Below are 17,544 nucleotides of genomic sequence, written 5' to 3'. Positions count from 1 at the left end.
AGCTCTTATTAGTCAGCGGTGTCCTATAATAGGAGATTCAAGATGGTGGACATCAATGAACAACAGCATTTCCCAGAAGTTGTCTTCGTTTTTAGCGGAAAGCGGAAATCAGGAAAAGATTTTGTCGCTGAAAAACTAAAAGAAACATTGGGGCACAATAGATGCGATATTATCAGGCTTTCTGGACCCCTGAAATACGAATATGCCCGACAACATGGACTTGAATTTGATCGCTTGCTTGATTCAACAACTTACAAGGAATTGTACCGTCAAGATATGATCTGCTGGGGAGAAGAGAAGAGAAGGGCGGATCCCACATACTTCTGCAAACTAGCGACAAAAATGGTATCCTCTACAATTCGTGAGGGGAGTCAAACAGTTCAAAAGCCCGTGTGGGTAATATCCGATGCTCGAAGAAAATCAGATGTACATTATTTTAAAACAAGTTACGAAAAAGTCGTACATGTTCGGATTGCTGCTTCAGAGGACGTCAGGAAGTCAAGAGGTTGGATGTTTACAGCAGGGATTGACGATGCTGAGTCTGAATGTGGCCTAGATGATGAAACATTCGATTTCGTAATTCACAACGATGGTCACGATCACGAGCAACTAAACAATGAAATTAATTATTTGCTTAAGTATGCTTGTTAATTCTTCTACTTTCATTGAACGAGCATAATTTGGTTAATGGACAGTTTTAAAATAATACAGTCGTCATAATAATTTATCAATTTAGAAACAAAAGATCAAGTCCTCAGAAATGGACACTGGGAATGATAAAAATTAAAGTTTCTTTTTTATACATTACTACAGAAAACCAGATGACAGAAAAGAAAACAGTGAAGACGTAAGTTGGAATTAGAACTGCTGAACTGGAGAATCATTGTTCAGGAATCAAATGGCTGCTCTTAAAATAGCCAATAATGCCCTTCCCCCTCATTATCGCTGACTGTGTGTAAGTCATAACCAATCAAAGTTGATCTTTGACTCAAGTCAAGTCATAGCCAAGTTCATAACTTATCCACACTAGGGGAGCAAATGCAGGACTCCTAATAAGATACTGAAATCCCATGGGGATAGACAGGACCTTAATTTGTTGTTGTGATAGAGATAACTGGGATAGAGATGAACAGTTCTTTTAAACCATTAATCTACTTTAAAAGAATGGTCCAGGTTATTGGGTAGGCAAGCTTTCTATGGGACTGGGGCAGTCAAGCAAGTGGTTGAACTTATAAAGGTTCATTTTCCCTGTGGCCCACAAATGTGTTCTCAACTCTTGTAGCTCTCACTTGAGCACTTAAGGGGCAGGTTTGGTGATTAGTCCAAAATTCAAATCTTCTGATGTCTGTTACACTGTCAGATCAAAATTTCTTTCCTTATTTTCTAAGACACACATCATTAATAATATTTACTGAGTTAACGGGAAAAAAAATGACTAGTATGATGCTCAGAGCTCAGTAAACCCCAATAAATTGTGTTCCATTAGTTTTCCTTCCAAATGTCATTTATTTTCTAGTTCACCAGTTAACTGGTAATAGGAAACCTACCTAAATGTTAGAATTATTATAAGGATAATGTTCAAGATAGTATTATTAGTATACATTTATATAAAAAAATATTAATTATAAAAGAAGATAGTTACTTACATTTGTAAAAAAAATTATAAAGAAATTTAATTGAGAAAAATATTCAGAAAGAGAATCTCTTATTGGAGAGATGTTAACCTCCAACACCATACCAATAAGTGCCAGCTCTTTGATAACCCGAGCTATAATTGAGCAGAAACATAAAATGAAAATATTCCTCACTCTAAATTGTCACACTGTTTGGGTCATTTTAAATAATCACTCTAGACTATGACCCCTTTGAGTCCTAATAAAAAGAAAAATCACTCTCAGCTGAAACCCTTTCACTCCAGAGATTGATATACTTACATACATATACTTTATTTTCACTTAAAATTCACAGTGTAGCTGTAGAGCTAATATCTTTGAGAAAATAAGCTAAAATAAAATAAAATATGCCATATTACAATTCCAATATTATTTATAAACTATACACAACATTATGCATGCAGAGGGAAATATAACTAGTAGATATAGTTGTATATCTACTATATGTAGATATAGTTATTCTCTGCATTGTCTGCCATACATTTTGGCTCTGAGAATTTGTTGTTAAATCGAATATTGCTAACTGATATTTCTTCTCACTTCACTTTTCTCACAGAAAACGTACTGAAATTGAAAACAAAAATTTATTTTCCCATCAGTCCTTGGAAATATGCCTTATAGTGCACCTACCATAGCTACGAAATGTTCCACTTTTTCAAGATGCTTGAAGATAAATAAATAAATAGCACCTTACTTTGCAAGTGTCACTGTGAGAATGCACGCTTTCAAATAGTTTTTTCTAGGCCAACCAAATCTGCGCTAACTTCCCAAAGCTTTTTAGCTGCTCTATCATCTTTTCCCTGATCAGCTGGTTCCTTAGGCTTGCAGTCACTGTAGTACAGTCCAGACTCAACGTCATCTGCTACAGCGCAATAAATTGTTGTTTGTGCTCCCTGAAGAGAAGTCTTGAAAAACAACCACGCAAGCGGAGCCAGAGTCAAAGACGCGATTTTGGACTTCGCAAAAGTTGTATGACGAGCTAATTCGGTTTTCACAACACCAGGGTGTACAGCAGTGACTAAAATATCGGTATCTTCCAGGCGTTTGCTCAATTCGCGAGTGAACAAGACATTAGCAAGTTTACTCTGTGAGTAGGCGAAACTTGGGCTGTACTCTTGTTCGCTTTGCAAATCATCAAAGCGAATCTTCCCTCTCACGTGCGCTAGAGAACTGACATTAATGATGCGACTTGGTTGAGATCTTTCCAGCATGTCTAACAGAAGATTTGTCAGAAGGAAGTGGCCCAAGTGATTGACGCCGAGTTGCATCTCAAAGCCATCTTCTGTTTTCCAATATGGACAACGCATGATGCCTGCATTATTGATAAGGATGTCTAGTCGATCTTCAGTTTGGTGGAATTCCTCCGCGAATGTTCTCACTGACTTAAGCGACGCAAGATCGAGCATTTTCACGAATACCTTGTCATTTCCTGTTGTTTTTCGTATTTCTTTAGCAGCAGTGTTTGCCTTCTCGAGGTCTCGGCAAGCTAGGATTACACGGGCGCCCCTTCGGGCGAGATCTAAGGCTGTTTCTCGCCCGATTCCTGTGTTTGCCCCTGTGACGATTACTGTCTTACCATTTAGTTTCTCTTTACAATTACAAACTCCTCCAGCGAAGTAATTTCTCAGCAGGAAAATGCCACCAGCACCAGCAGCTACAGTTGACAGAGGTCCTGCTAACTTCCAGATGCCCGCCATGCTAAGTTGCATTTTATCCTGACTGATATAAAGCGTCCTTGGAGTTTGACCGCTGCTAATAATGCCTGTAGACTCTACCCTTTTCCCGTGGAACCCTCGCGGTCGCATGCCTTCCACAGGCCCTCAAGTTACTTGGTTGTCATAAGTGATTTGTTTATATTTAACATTTTTAACAAAAAATTTTAATTTTTTACTCCGAAGATAAATGTTTTATCTATTGAAAGTCGTTTCTTGAAGCAGTCCTTACGTATGTGGGCTTTGTTATGAGTCTTTCAGAACTGTAAAGGATTTCAGGAATATTGTTTCGGTCTATCTGAAAGTAACTTCCATTGGCAGACGTGCAGAGTTCGTCTGCTGGCCTTAGACCTACTTACATTAAATATTTTTTTGTGCTCTCACAGTCAAAGAGTTTTGATTATATTGGGAGCATCAAGTACGTTGCTATTCATTCTTGAGATCCACCTACTTACAACTGTAAGTCACTGAACTGTAGCAGAGAACAGCCGATTGAAGAAGAGGAACACTCTTCATCTACCTTTCATCTACACACGTCCCAACGAAATCTATAGAAATTTCTCGATGTCTATAATAATATTTGTGTCAGTAGGAAGGCTTGTGGGATTAGTTTTACTTTCTTATGAGCTGTTTTAAATACAGCGAACAAAAGTAATTATAGCAGTCTTTTAATTTATTTCTTTTTCTCGAGGCTACAACCTACATTTTCTCTAAAAAAATGCGCTGTAAATAAAGTTGTTAAAATGAACTACATAATTATCCCTAAACAGCAAAAGATGGTGCTCTTGAGAGCACCATTTGACCAAAGTAAAAGCAAATCAAATTATAAAAACGAGAAACGGTAAGAATTATAATCGACGATGATATTAACAAAATTAGCATAAGAACCATTTCAAAGTCAGTGTTTATCAACTTACTAACTTCCATAAAAACAGCTGCCACTTACTGTGTTGATAACAATTCGGCTTAGGAGAATAAGAGCATTTTCAATCGGAAATCTTCATAAGAATTGCAGAAACTGACAATTTCGACGAATGACAAAAAAGCAAAAATTTAAGAAGCTGAAAAATTAGGATATAGAATGATGCAAATTTTAAAGGAAATGAAATAAAATATTAAAAAATTCCCATCCTTTGAGATTCAAATCTCAGCCAGATCAGAAATCGCTGTAAGAGCGGTAATTGATGATAAAAAAACACTTAATATCATTTTCCAAAACTTTCCATTAACTGAAACACCATGGAAAACATATTAATTTTGGTTTGTGTCCTAGGGTTAATCATAACCTGTCAGAGCATTTTAGATTTAAGTGTTTAGACTTCTCAAAACAATTTTGTCACGGTCTGTCAAATGATTGGTCAGATGATATTCAATCATCCGGGCTTGTTTTATTTCAGAGTCTTTTGACCAATCAGTGGTTATCTCTCAGACCTTTTACCTGAGCACTACCGGAATAAAGCAAGTAAATGCCTCTCGGAACTAATTTGCTTCAAGCTGAAACTATAAAGTTGATTTCTGGGGTTGTCTCGTTGTATAATGAGTGTTAAAACGTTAAAAGGATAAATAGAAATCAGTGAGTTTGAAAAATTGAGACTTCAAGAGGACAGTTTTGTTCTATCATCATTACTAAAGCGAAAATCTCGTCGCACCAGCAGTTGTAACGATAGCGACATTCCACATTCGCTGCGACTGGAAAGACTTACATTTTAAAATTATACGTCCTAACGTAAAACAGCTGCATATTATCTCATTTAAAATCTGAGGTAAGGAGTATTTCTTCAACGATCGATTATCGTGTTTCGGTTATCGCAATTTTACAGTGCTTTTGATCCGCAGAATACATCAAAGTCAGGTGAACTTGCAGAGCACAAGATGGTATTTGGTGGTCCATTGGAATGCCGAAATTCGACGGCACCTCCAACGCTTTCTTTCTTCTCATCTGCTGTTTCTTCACTACTTATGCTGATAACAGTTCCAGGGAATCTTCTCATTTGTTTAGCAGTTGCTAAAGATCCTTACAAGACACTCAGATCACCCTTCAATCTTTTTCTGTTGAACATTTCAGCAGCGGATCTTGTGGTGGGTTTACTCGTTCTGCCATTGTCCATAGCGTTTCACTTTCTGGAAGGAATAGGTATCATGTTCGCTCCACTGATCAAATCTTTGCATCTTTCCTTCTTCATTTCATGTTCAGCTTCTGTATTGGGCATCGCAGCTTTGAGTTTGGATCGTTATATTTGTGTTACATCTCCCATGAAATACCGCTTGAAGCTGAAATCTTTGCAAGTTAAGAGGGCATCGCTAATCATTTGGCTGATATCTGTGGTTTGTCCCATCACGTATCTGTATGTTGACTTTATAATATACACCTTTGTGTTCGCCAATGGAACTCTTCTTTTTACACTCCTGGTTTTAGCCTTTGTAAACCACAAGATTCACCGCAGTCTCCAAATTCAACGAAAACAGCTTCAAGCTCTCGCGGACGGCAAGGATTTTCAGACGACAGTAGCCAAGCGCGATGCAAGAGTTACAAAAACATTCCTATTCTTTCTTGCCTCATTCATAGTCTTAACCGTTCCTCCCTTGTCGTTCAGCTATGTGTTAAACTTCTGCTCAACGTGCAGCTGCAAAACAATCCATATTCTAAGAGATCTTCAGTTCCTCTCGATATTATTTCCCAGTTCAGTAAATCCTTTTATTTACGCTATAAGGCTGCCAAACTTCAGAAGAGCCATAGCAGTGATATGTGCCACAATCTCAAAATACCAATTTTTCTCAACGAACCCTGGACAACAAATGTGTGAATCTATCTCCAGTGAAGTGCTCGATAGACAGTTTAGAACGATTTCCAAATCCTCACTCGAACAGCTAGAACCAGTGGGCCTGTTCAATGCTGATGCATCTGGAAGGGAAAAAGACGCAAAAATTGACGGAACAAAAAACGCTGAGCGATGGAGCAGCAGTGACACAGTTTTCTATGAGGATCATTTTAGCGAAAATAAGTTGCACTCGGAAAGAGATTTTTATGGGAGGAGTCAATCTCCACGCCAAGAAAGAATTAGTATCTCACAGTTCTACAAGGTTACAACAGTTGTATGAGACTGCATACCTGATATAAAGCAAACTAGAAGATGATGATAATGCTAACGATGATCGAGATGGCAGAATTGATTAATGTCTGTAAACATACGGCAGAGAGATATTATCGTTAGGAACAACTTAGAACCAAGGAAATAATAATAATATATATACATATATATATATGACGATTTAAAGAAAAATAAGCTAATCCGTGAAAAGAGTAATATTTAAATGGTTCTAAAATTGCGTAACTACGATAGATGCAGTAAAAAAAACAACAACAACAACAAAATAAACTGTCTTATTACAAAGTCTTAAATCCCGTGAATGGCAACCAGCTCATTAGCCTGTTCCACGCGTCCAGTTTGTAAAACGACGCGCAGGAGCAGCGGTGGAGTAAAAAAACGAGTGAGGCCTAGGTCGGGTCGACGCAGTCCAAACTTCCACCGTTTTTACACTCCACCGCCACTACCGCGGAGTCGTCGACGAGCCAGCAAACTTGTTGACCTGCACGTTGGCCGACAGTCGAGCAGAACTCGATTGATTGTAGGGCGACGCGTTGAACAACATCGCGTTAAACAGCGTAAAAGGCTATTTTCATTGAGAACTACACATCTCTTGAAGAGTTGGCTACGAATGGCCAGATCGCACTTTCTTGTCTATGTTTGCGTGCAAACTTCTCCTTTATGGTGCATTTATTGAGGTAACTTGGCAAAAGCTTGCCGTAAGTGCAAATGATGAATGCAGGTACAGCGCAAGTACAGTGTAGTTGGTCGAACTTGGACTGCAGCGGCGTGCGGGAAGGTAATGGCGACAGAGCGGAAACTAGGAACTAGCGTCAACATCGCTTGGCCAGGCCACCAAGCAGAAATATGGCGGCTTGCGTTAACTCGCTGCGGTGCTTAAAATGTCAGAGTAGTTTTAAGGTGAGCCCACAAAAATCTATTCATTTAATCAAAGAAATTAAACTGCATCATAAGAAATATTTCTATTCAGACTGCTAAACCTCAGGATACAATGCCACTTGCATCTCATTATATACACGCCGTGAACTTATAATACTGTAGAATGCTGTATTGAAATTTGTTTTTTCTGCATGTTGTTGTCCATGTATTTGTTTATAAAAGATTTGCTGTTTCTTTCTGTTTTCATTTGTCATGTCCCCAGATGTCCTTTGCAGCAAAGTGTGCGCTCAGGAATTTTACAGGTCATCATTTCGGCTCTGTTTCCAGGTGAGTGTGAGAAAACTACGTGATGAATGAATAAGAAAAAAATTCACCTTCAGAAATTTCTATCCATAATTTAATCAAATGAATATTACTCCTCATTTACGCAATATTTCCGTTTGTCATCTATACCATGGTAAGTTTTGGCTCTTCCTTGGGTGTTCCTCAAAGTAGTGCAAGTTTGCACATAAATTTTTTTCTCTGAGATGCTTATTATGCACTTCAGATTCTTTGTATTTCATAAATAAACTGCCATAGAAAGAGATAGTACTGCAAAAATGCAGGCCTGCATATTGGTCATATTGCATGCAACTACAGCATGGTCTGCATGCACTAGATCTTGTGAAGTTATACTCTGCAGGTTACATTCTTGGTGCAAAAAGCCTGTAAATTTTGCATATGATATGAAACAAAGAGGTAAAAAGGGCTGATGAAGATAATAGTGCTACAACAAAGAAAAATTTCACAGATTTTTTTCAGGGAAACCCTAATTCTTTGGCCAAAAGTGTAATTACGTGTGTATTTTTTTGTTTTTACAGATTAGTACTTTTCTCAACGAGGCCCCTGTCAGCCTATTGGCATAAATCAGGTGAGCAAGTGAGAATCATCTCCTTAAGCAAGAGACAAGATTGTTGTCTCGGTCAATAATAAATTAAAACACTTTTCCTTACACACATTTAGCATTCACCTTGTGATATCGATGTCTTAATCATTTTGGCCAGGCAGTTTAGCATATGGACCCTCATGTATTTGCCAGCAATACCACATACATGCATGTAAACTCCATGTTTACAAGACCTTTTAACACAAATTACATTATTCAACTTGCTTTTTGTCATGGACAGGAACATAAATATAAAGTATCCCAGATATGATGAATATGATCATTGTTCTGTACAAGAGTACAATGGGACACAGTTTTCCTTAATATTAAAATGTCATTTGTTAGATGTACCATTCAGGCCACTATTACACAGAAAACCAAAGAACAGGTGTGATTTTGCAAGCAAAGCTGACAGTGAGGTATTTTGATTGTTTTTGTTTTATCCCGAGGCATTATTTTTGCAAAAAAATATTGTCATACATGATCATCGGTCCAGTGCTCCGAAGAGGAAGCAAATCTAAGACTCTTTGATTATCTACATTTTATACTAAGTACTCTAAGAACTCAGAGGGATTATTTTGAGGAAAATGTAACAGTTTTGGTTTTTCCTTAAAGATGTGTTCAGATCATAATCATGTACATTCCTTGTGAGGTGCTAGTTTCTGCAGTTGTGAATGAACAATTGAAGTTCCATGCCTGTTAAGCTTTTTCTCACACCTTATTTTCTTAGAAAAATCCCATGATAAATTAATTTTTTGATGCCTAGATTGTTTAAAACTGCAGCCCAAATCGGCCTTCTTTTAAATACACAACTCTTTGTATTTTGTTATTTTTCAATATTGTTGGTGGTCAAGTAAAGTTGTTTCCTTGTGAAATTAGCTTGTGTATTTGTGACTGTTTGCAGATTGAGGAAAACCTGTTTGCCTATAACCATTTGCTGATCAAGCTGGAAGGGTTGGACGATGGTGTTCTGGACCATTACTGCCAGTTTGTAACCAGTGCTTCCAAAATGATGAAACTTGAAGTGAAAAAAAAGTAATATTTTTATTGGTTTTCATAATTTTAGCTTCAGCTTGCTTTCAAAATGTCAAATGATTATGATATTTAATGTATACCTTTTTATTGTGGCTGATAAAACTTTGAAGCCCTTTTACTAGTTTTCTTTTTAGAGGTACATAAATTCTGGTGCCTCCTGCCTTGTGGTCCATTTATGAATAAATGTGTCTTTTCTTGTTTTAGATTTAACCTTGTAACAGAGACCTTTAGTCAAACACTGGCCTACCCATTAGACAGCTACAAAAAAGATGGCATCACCTATGATTTTAAAAAGCATGGCCGCATGATTCAGGTTGGAGTTAAAGTTGACATGTAAATCCTTTTTTAGTCCTTAAAGATGAGACCTATACATATATGGGTTCTCAACCAGTTTTGTGTGGTCAAGATGTCAGAATACTTCACAAGTTTTTGCCAAAAACAAATATTCTGTTTTGTAAATGTGACCAAATTAATTACCCAACCTTTTTGACCAAACAAGATTGTAATTGATCAAGAAAGGATATGTTATATGGCTGAAAAATTACACCAAAGAAATGTTGAATATATTTACCAACCTTGTTTTGGGTGTGTTCAAGACAGGTGACTGTTAGGTTTTGTAACCCCATTGCCATAGTATCATCTTGAAAACTTTTCTCTAGTAGGAAGAGAGGTTCTTCTTGATATAAAGCTGGCAAATTAGGCTCATCGTGCCAGCTCAGATCAATTGGAATTTTTAGCATATTTCAAGACAATTTTCCAATGGTTAGGTTACTCTTTAGAATTCCAAACTGCATTAAGAAGCAAATTTTATCTTGAATCATATCTGGAGCAAACTTTTCCTTTTAACCTGGAACACCTTTGGAATTATCTCCACTAGTAATAGCTTATTGATTTAAGGTGACCCTAGAAGGAAAGTAAAATGCATGTAAAGGAATTCTTCACCTACATGTATAATTCTTTGGATGTAATTTATCAAGATGCTCACTGTTATTCACAGGTTGCAGAGGTTCCATTCGACAAGTTCGACTTCTTTGTTCAGTATCTACAAGATAATGTTCCTCCTGGTGTCACAGTCCACATGGAACTGGTGAGAAAATGAAGGGATGCATGAAAAAGTCCCAAATTTATTCTGAAAGACTGGTAGATTCCTTCATAAGTACCTTGTCTTCCCTTTTGAATGTTCACAATGTTTATTTTTAAGAGAGGTTTCAACAAGGCATATTGTAAAAACTGGTAAAATTAACACTGACTTTGAGGTGTTCATGTTCTCAAAAAGATACAACTAAACATTTTTCCCTTTGAAGGGGAGGCAATCTCCCTCCATAAAATAATTTTGATGTAGGTGAAGGCGACAAATTTATCTTTGTACCCAAGTAAACATGCTCACTGATTATTCTTGGTAATGTGTATTTCAGTAAAGTTTATCCATTTAAAACTTTCTCTTCAACTTCATCAACAGAAAAAGTGGCAAGACTTTGTTTCACCACCTGACCCCCTTCTTCTGGAGCTGGAAAGATTGGAGAGAGAAAAGATTGAAGCACGGAAGGGCAAAACCCCACCAAAATAAATGAAACATTCACAAATGAAGAGGCAGGTTGAAAACACAGTCCTAGTTGTAATGAAGTGACTTTGAAAATCACTTCTTCTATTCAGTCTCTTCAAGATGGTCTCCAAGGAATTTTACACATATGGGCAGTTGTAATGAAGTGACTTTGAAAGTCACTTCTTCTATTCAGTCTCTTCAAGATGGTCTCCAAGGAATTTTACACATATGGGCAGTTGTAATGAAGTGACTTTGAAAGTCACTTCTTCTATTCAGTCTCTTCAAGATGGTCTCCAAGGAATTTCACACCTATGGGCACCTTTTGTGGAAACAAATGATAGTATTCAAAATAAGAGGAAAATAAAGTATCATTACAAGTGAATAAAATCTCAAAATGCACATGGAAAAGTGGGTAATGTTTCAAGTCTGGTATCCTCTACAATCTGGCCTGTACATGTGTAGCTTTTCCTCAGCTGTAAGTTTGAGTGGATTTTTATTTCCCCTGACAATATTACCCCTCAATAACACTTTTAGGTCAAGAGAATAAAGAAAGTGATCACCAACAAGAGAAGCTCTTGATTGATAAACTAATTCTCATTGTCAGCACCTTAGGAAATGTATGGAGAATATACATACTGACCATAGGGTATAAAGGTTAAGAAGAGAACAAGGACTGTTCTTCAACATTCTTGAGAAGCCCACTGATTTTCTTCAGCTTATATGTTTGTCTCCATAGACTCAGTGCCTCCCATAAGCTACCTGTCAAGCAAGCTGTCAATTGCTGATATTGCTTTTCGATAGACAACACAGAAGTTGAAGTTTTGACTTTATTTAGTGTCAGCAAAACTCAACAATATCACACACCACCCATGCAAGTTGTATCTTTGGCAAAATGCCACACAGCACTTGACTGAATTCAGCCCAAACTGGAAAACATTACACAAGTAAACATAAATGCTCAAACAAGAGAGGCAAGAAGCTTATAGAGAAGAGAAAATATTAGACAACGGAACTCACTGAAGATTATTGATGGGAACTAAAATAAAAATCATTCCTTTTCTTCTAACTGTTGGCAAGCTATGATAAACACCATTGAAAGTAAACATTTCTTCGGGTTGGAAAACTTACATTATTCAACAGACACTAACAATTGCGTTAAGGTACAATTTACTTTTAATACCACAAAATTAGTTAGCCCAGATGAATAACAATGCAAGTATTTTAGTTTCGGGGAAGAAGCAAGAAATCTTAAGGGAGGGTACTCATTTCAGTGATTACAGTACTTTAAGTTATATAGAAGTCATAACTGAGATGGTGCTGCTAGTCATTCAAGAAACGACTGACAGCTCTCTTTCTCCTGCAAAAGCTCTTCAGCGGTGGCATCCATTTTTTCACGTGAGAAGTCACTAATGGCCAGACCCTTCACTATTTCATATTTATGGTCTGGGGAAATTCTCACTGGGAATGAGTACACAATATCTTTTGGAATTCCATAAGAACCATCTGACACCACGCCCATGGAAACAAACTCCCCCTGTAAAGAAATGTTACAAGAGCTTCACAAAATCAAATCAAATACAAGTAAAGGACTGCTGACATGCAAATGAAATTGTTTCTATTGACAAGGGAAAAATCTTACTCTCCCATTTACAGTTGACCCCCTCTTGATTGTATGTTACTGTTGCCCAATTATTATGGCATTCAATCCTGGCCAAAATTCAAGTTTAATGTTCAACATCCAAGTTTTGTTTTCAATATTCAAGATTTGATGTGAACTTCACACTTGACTGACTCAATCACTCCAGGGGATTTAGAAGTAGTCAAAAACAGAAATAGAGGAAGCCATTGATGGTGTGTTTTGATTGGCTACTCAAACTCCCATTATCCTATATTAATCACCCCTGAAAAACTCATGCTGGATTTGTGCCCAAAAATATGGTAATGGTTGCAAGAATAACTGAATTAAAATTATATTTCTGTGCAATGTGATCTCTGTCACTGTTTCTGCACATGCTTAAACAACGTTTCACCTCAGTGTTGGTGGTTAGCAATTGATAGTTACCTCCCCCTTTGCAGCTCAATCAATATCCATCACCAGCCACCTCCACTTTGGAGAATAGTTTTTAAATGTTAAACCATTATGAGAGGGGATCCTATGACCCCTGATGTAAAAGTTACCTCAGCTGTTCCAAACCACCAGTTTCTCATGTGATCACATATTGCCTTGGCAGCTGACATGGCGCTGGATAACTTACGAGCAGCAATGATAGCTGCACCACGCTTTTGCACTGTCTGAAGAGAGAATCCATTTTAGTATTTCTCCCAATCAGTGGCACAAACATACAGGAGTAATGAAGTAAACTTCTGTTTAATACAGAACTAATTACTAATTAACTAATTACATTCAGTTGCACAAGCAAGCTTCATTTTGCGCAGCATGACAGCTACTTTACCAAATGAGTTGATAAATAATTGTAAATTGGCCACTGCAGAGATTCTAAAGCTGAGGTTTCAAGCATCAGCCCTTCATCAGAGCCCTTTGTTGTAAGCCTGTTGCTCTGAAGAAGGACTAATCCTTAAAATGTCAACTTTATAAACTCTTTACCCTGACCAATTTTACAATAGCAACTCAGTTGATAAAACCAAGTTGTCCTGAAAATAAATTAGTCTACCTAGCACCACACCACACCCCAAAACAACAAATGAATGCACCAGCTCACAATGTCAAGGAACTTACTGTAATAAATTCCCCATTCAAAAAACTGTCATCACTGACAGCCTCCCTGATTGATATGCATCCCTGTGGCATATTAACAGTCCCATGATTGACATCTGGGTACTGAGTGGATGAGTGATTTCCCCAGATAATGATGTTTTTTACATCTTCAACTTGAGTGCCCACTCTCATTGCAATCTGCAAAGGCCAAAAAAATTCTTCTTGTAATAAAATATTAATCATTTGTTAGAGGAATAGGAGAGGAAGTATTTGCTTTCTTTGTCAAGTTGGATAATTCAGAAGTTTGGAATTTGAGGTACATGCTCCAAAATTTAGCAACATACAGTGTAAAGGCCATGTAAATTAGTTTCTATTGTCAAAGATTTTTCAAGGCTTTCATAATAATTGAAAAGTCTCTAATATTGCTTAAAATATGCTTGGTGAAGGGTACTCTCATTGAATTCAGTTACCTAATAAAGATATCACTCAGAAATCAGCACTGGTTGCAGCTTGGAAAATTCTTCACTATTTCTTATCTTAATAAGTTAGGATTTTATGTTCCAAACTCATTCCAGCTCTTTTTCAAAACTTCAAGAGTGTAAAAACCCTGATATGGCTAAGATCAGAATGGAACGAATACAGAAGTTTTGCCACCATCTGACTTACAAACCAAGTGATTCAGGGTAAATTACTCTCTTACTGATTTCCTATCTCGTTTACCTGTGCCCTCGCTCTGTTCATATCCAGTCGCGTCAAGCATGTAAAATTTTCAGCAGGAATAGACGGAGCATTCATCTTGGCCATCATGCAGTTTGTGTTTGCTGGGTTTCCAACAACCAAAACCTGTGAAATTAAATCCATTAACAAGGAGTTATTAAGCACCATCAAAATATCTACATAATTCACAAATGTTCTCAGAGGGATTCATTTAGTTTGTTCCTAGAAGAAACTGTCCTGTAAAAAGCATGGTCTCAATAAAATTTTTTATTGATGTGAATACTAAGTACCATTACAATTAAGATTTGAGGATTCAAGTAAAGCCAGTTTGGTTTTAATAAGCCCAGAATTAGGAGAAGACTTTGATCTCAGTTAACGCTTCATCTCCCATGAGTGACCAACACAGAACGTCTTCTCACAATATCAATCCAATATCAAGCTATGAAAAAAAAAAAAATCTTTGAAGTGAAAGGGAAAACCAAGTAGTGGAGGATTTGGGTTGGGGGCCTATAACCATGAATTGTAGTAAAATGATAAACAACAACAATAGAATGGTGGTTTTCACCAGCATAGTACCTTGACAGATTTCTTGGCGTAATCATTCAGAGCCTTTCCCTGTGCAACAAAGATCTTAGCATTGGCTTTCAGAAGATCTTTTCTCTCCATTCCTTGTTTTCGCGGCATGGCTCCAACAAGAATGGCCACATCAATATTGGCAAATGCCACACTTGGCTCAGATGTCGCAATTATGTCTGACAGAGATAAATAGAGGGTACAATGTACATGTTATGTTCCTTGTATAGCAGATATCATTGTTAACCCTTTCACCCCTTAGACTGACTAGCATCTAATTTCTCCTTACGATATCATCCTTAAATCATACAGTAAGGTCACGAGAGTGATGGAAATGATCAACAAGTACAAGAGCTCTTGATTATTAAGCAAATTCTCCTTATCAGCACCTTAGGAAATGTATAGAGAACAGTATGGAGAATGTGTATACTGATCTTAGGGTGTAAAGGGTTAACCTGACACAGGTGTGCTGGGATGTGACTCTATTTTGTATATTCACAACTCTACCAAATACACAAAGGATTGTAAAGAATTAAGTCCGAGGTGACTTTTCCTGCAACATCAAAATCTCCTTTAATTTCATATGAAAATTCAAGAAAATTTGCAGGGAGAATGTCTCAGTGCATCAGAAGTTTTTGCACAGCCTAACCCTAAGTACCCTTGAAATACAGAATAACAAACATTAATTCAGGGAGCTGGATGGTAAACTGAGTATTGCTTCATTTCCAAGTCAAAGTCTAATAGACTATTATTTTACAAGATTGAGAGTTTCTCTTGTTTTAACCCTTTAACTCCTATGTCAAATTTGTAATTCTCCTTACTTCCAATCATACAATTCTTCTAATGTTAGTTCAGAGAATTTAGTGTTGGATCAACTAATTTTCCCTAATTCTATATTTTTCTCTATTCTCATCACTTAGCTGGTTGATATTGTATTGATATTGTAAGGAGAAATTCTGTCTTGGTCACTCATGGGAGTTAAAGGGTTAAAGGATTCTTACTTTGCAACAATGGAAAGGCACAGTCCTGTAATTCCATCACTACGCCTTCCAAGACAGGCATCATAGGAACAATATCCAATAAGTGCACAATCAGTGGCTGAGGAAAAGAATATATCCATTATTTATTGTCTGAAGACACCAAAAACATTGAAGAAATGTTGTGGAACCACAACAAGTGACTTCTATTGGCTCATTTTGTTTAAAATTGGATTCATTTTCCACAGCCTAACACTGATCTAGTTAGTGATATCCTTTATTCTTACCTGCTGCGTTCCAAACACATCTCCTTTGCAAATGGAATAAAGAAGGGAATAAGCAATCTGTCCAGCAGCACCAGTGATACAAATACACAAAGCTTCTTTCTCCTAAAAAATAAAAGTAGTTGTGCAAATTTCTCTGGTTCTTGATTGCATTCTCCTAAAAATTATCAATCTCATAAAATTATTTTGTGGACTTCTCACAAATTTTGGCTCTTGCACTCACCTGTGATTTTGAGAAGACAGACAGAGATAAAATGTTGTGATTTCACTTTATCAATAGTACAATTTTGACATAATTTCCCATGTTTCAACAGGAAAAATTCATTTAAATATGATATCAATTTGTTTAACACTAAGCATGCATAAACTGAAAAACATGCCAACCTTTACAAAAAACCACTTAAGTTTTGGACCTTTCTCATTCCTGTGTCCAACAAGAGTTTGAGCCACAAACATTTGCCAAGATTTTTTTTCAGTGGTCTCTCTAAACTCACAGTCCAAAGGGGAGAAATGTAGCAGTAGATGGGAAAAGGAAAGAACTGATCCAACCATCCTCTTGGAGAGAGGGATCCAAAACACAGTATCACCCCACCCCTCCAAGATCTTCCCATTTTTAAATTCTTACTTTTAAAACACAATTTGCTTACCCCCAAAATCCCCAAAAACGTGCGACCCCATTCTGGTAATTCTATTAAAAATGCGACTCTGTTCTTTTCACCCAGTAAAAATGCAGTTGCTAGTAGTTAATATAAATAAGTTTGTCTAACATCGAAAATTTGTCCTAAACGCAAGGGTAAGTTTGTCCCATGCAAATTATATTTCAGAACTTGCGAAATGCAAACTACGTGGTCAGTGACTCAGAAAGAAGGCCATGTGGTAGATTATTCAGTAATTAAACCTCAGAGCTTTAAGTAAAGTGCTTTATTTTTAGAAAATACATTTAACCTTGAGGGAACGAAGTAAGAAGCAAAGTCCAGAGTTAAGAAGTTATATATTCTAGTCACAGGGGCCGGGCTGCAGATCCGAAAAAATTCCCAGTCTTAAGCATAAGTCAAACTGTCGGATTATGGTAAAACTACGGCCAGTTAAGGCCTAATTAGTTGGAGCAAAGATGAAAAGAGTGCGTAGGGTATTTAAATTTTTGTATACCCACCATCGCGCTTGAGTTCAAGTCCACTTCGAATAAAGACGTTAATAATCGAACCAAGTGTGCCACGAAACACGATTGCACGAATACTGGTACTAGACACAAAGGAGGGCGAGGGGAACTGTGGGTACTAGGCGTGACTTGTCTGTCACAATAGAATCACATGACAAGGACAAAAACTGCTCCGATCGTTCTTTCCATAACATCAGCATGTGATCCTTATATCTACAGCATATGGTACAAATGAAATATGAAT

At 37.2% G+C, this 17,544-nt stretch overlaps 5 protein-coding genes across 5 annotated transcripts; 3 read left to right on the top strand and 2 right to left on the bottom strand.

The window, feature by feature from the left end:
• Positions 1 to 38: 38 nt before the first annotated feature.
• Positions 39 to 992, top strand: LOC131774855 (phosphomevalonate kinase-like). The gene is made up of 2 exons (XM_066170492.1): positions 39 to 638; positions 814 to 992. The coding sequence occupies exons 1-2, from the start codon at positions 43 to 45 to the stop codon at positions 860 to 862; spliced, it is 645 nt and encodes a 214-aa protein (XP_066026589.1). The 5' UTR covers positions 39 to 42; the 3' UTR covers positions 863 to 992.
• A 647-nt stretch (positions 993 to 1,639) lies between these two features.
• Positions 1,640 to 3,380, bottom strand: LOC131774847 (retinol dehydrogenase 13). Its single transcript, XM_059090933.2, has one exon. The coding sequence runs from the start codon at positions 3,368 to 3,370 to the stop codon at positions 2,399 to 2,401; it is 972 nt and encodes a 323-aa protein (XP_058946916.1). The 5' UTR covers positions 3,371 to 3,380; the 3' UTR covers positions 1,640 to 2,398.
• Positions 3,381 to 4,944: 1,564 nt separating this feature from the next.
• Positions 4,945 to 6,484, top strand: LOC131773949 (histamine H2 receptor-like). Its single transcript, XM_059089937.2, has 2 exons — positions 4,945 to 5,148; positions 5,222 to 6,484. Exon 2 carries the CDS (start codon positions 5,258 to 5,260, stop codon positions 6,482 to 6,484), a length of 1,227 nt encoding a protein of 408 aa, XP_058945920.2. The 5' UTR covers positions 4,945 to 5,148; positions 5,222 to 5,257.
• Positions 6,485 to 7,332: 848 nt separating this feature from the next.
• LOC131774211 (small ribosomal subunit protein uS10m) lies at positions 7,333 to 11,282 on the top strand. Its single transcript, XM_059090224.2, has 8 exons — positions 7,333 to 7,392; positions 7,634 to 7,698; positions 8,232 to 8,281; positions 8,642 to 8,715; positions 9,201 to 9,331; positions 9,536 to 9,644; positions 10,329 to 10,418; positions 10,791 to 11,282. The coding sequence occupies exons 1-8, from the start codon at positions 7,339 to 7,341 to the stop codon at positions 10,896 to 10,898; spliced, it is 681 nt and encodes a 226-aa protein (XP_058946207.2). The 5' UTR covers positions 7,333 to 7,338; the 3' UTR covers positions 10,899 to 11,282.
• A 401-nt stretch (positions 11,283 to 11,683) lies between these two features.
• Positions 11,684 to 17,446, bottom strand: LOC131774200 (malate dehydrogenase, cytoplasmic-like). Its single transcript, XM_059090214.2, has 8 exons — positions 17,295 to 17,446; positions 16,145 to 16,246; positions 15,882 to 15,978; positions 14,884 to 15,059; positions 14,311 to 14,433; positions 13,612 to 13,788; positions 13,053 to 13,166; positions 11,684 to 12,408 (listed from the first exon to the last, which is right to left on the bottom strand). The coding sequence occupies exons 1-8, from the start codon at positions 17,295 to 17,297 to the stop codon at positions 12,199 to 12,201; spliced, it is 1,002 nt and encodes a 333-aa protein (XP_058946197.2). The 5' UTR covers positions 17,298 to 17,446; the 3' UTR covers positions 11,684 to 12,198.
• Positions 17,447 to 17,544: the final 98 nt, after the last annotated feature.

This window comes from Pocillopora verrucosa, chromosome 7 (assembly GCF_036669915.1).
Source record: "Pocillopora verrucosa isolate sample1 chromosome 7, ASM3666991v2, whole genome shotgun sequence".
NCBI lineage: Eukaryota > Metazoa > Cnidaria > Anthozoa > Scleractinia > Pocilloporidae > Pocillopora > Pocillopora verrucosa.
This window is presented reverse-complemented; position numbering and strand designations above follow the sequence as displayed.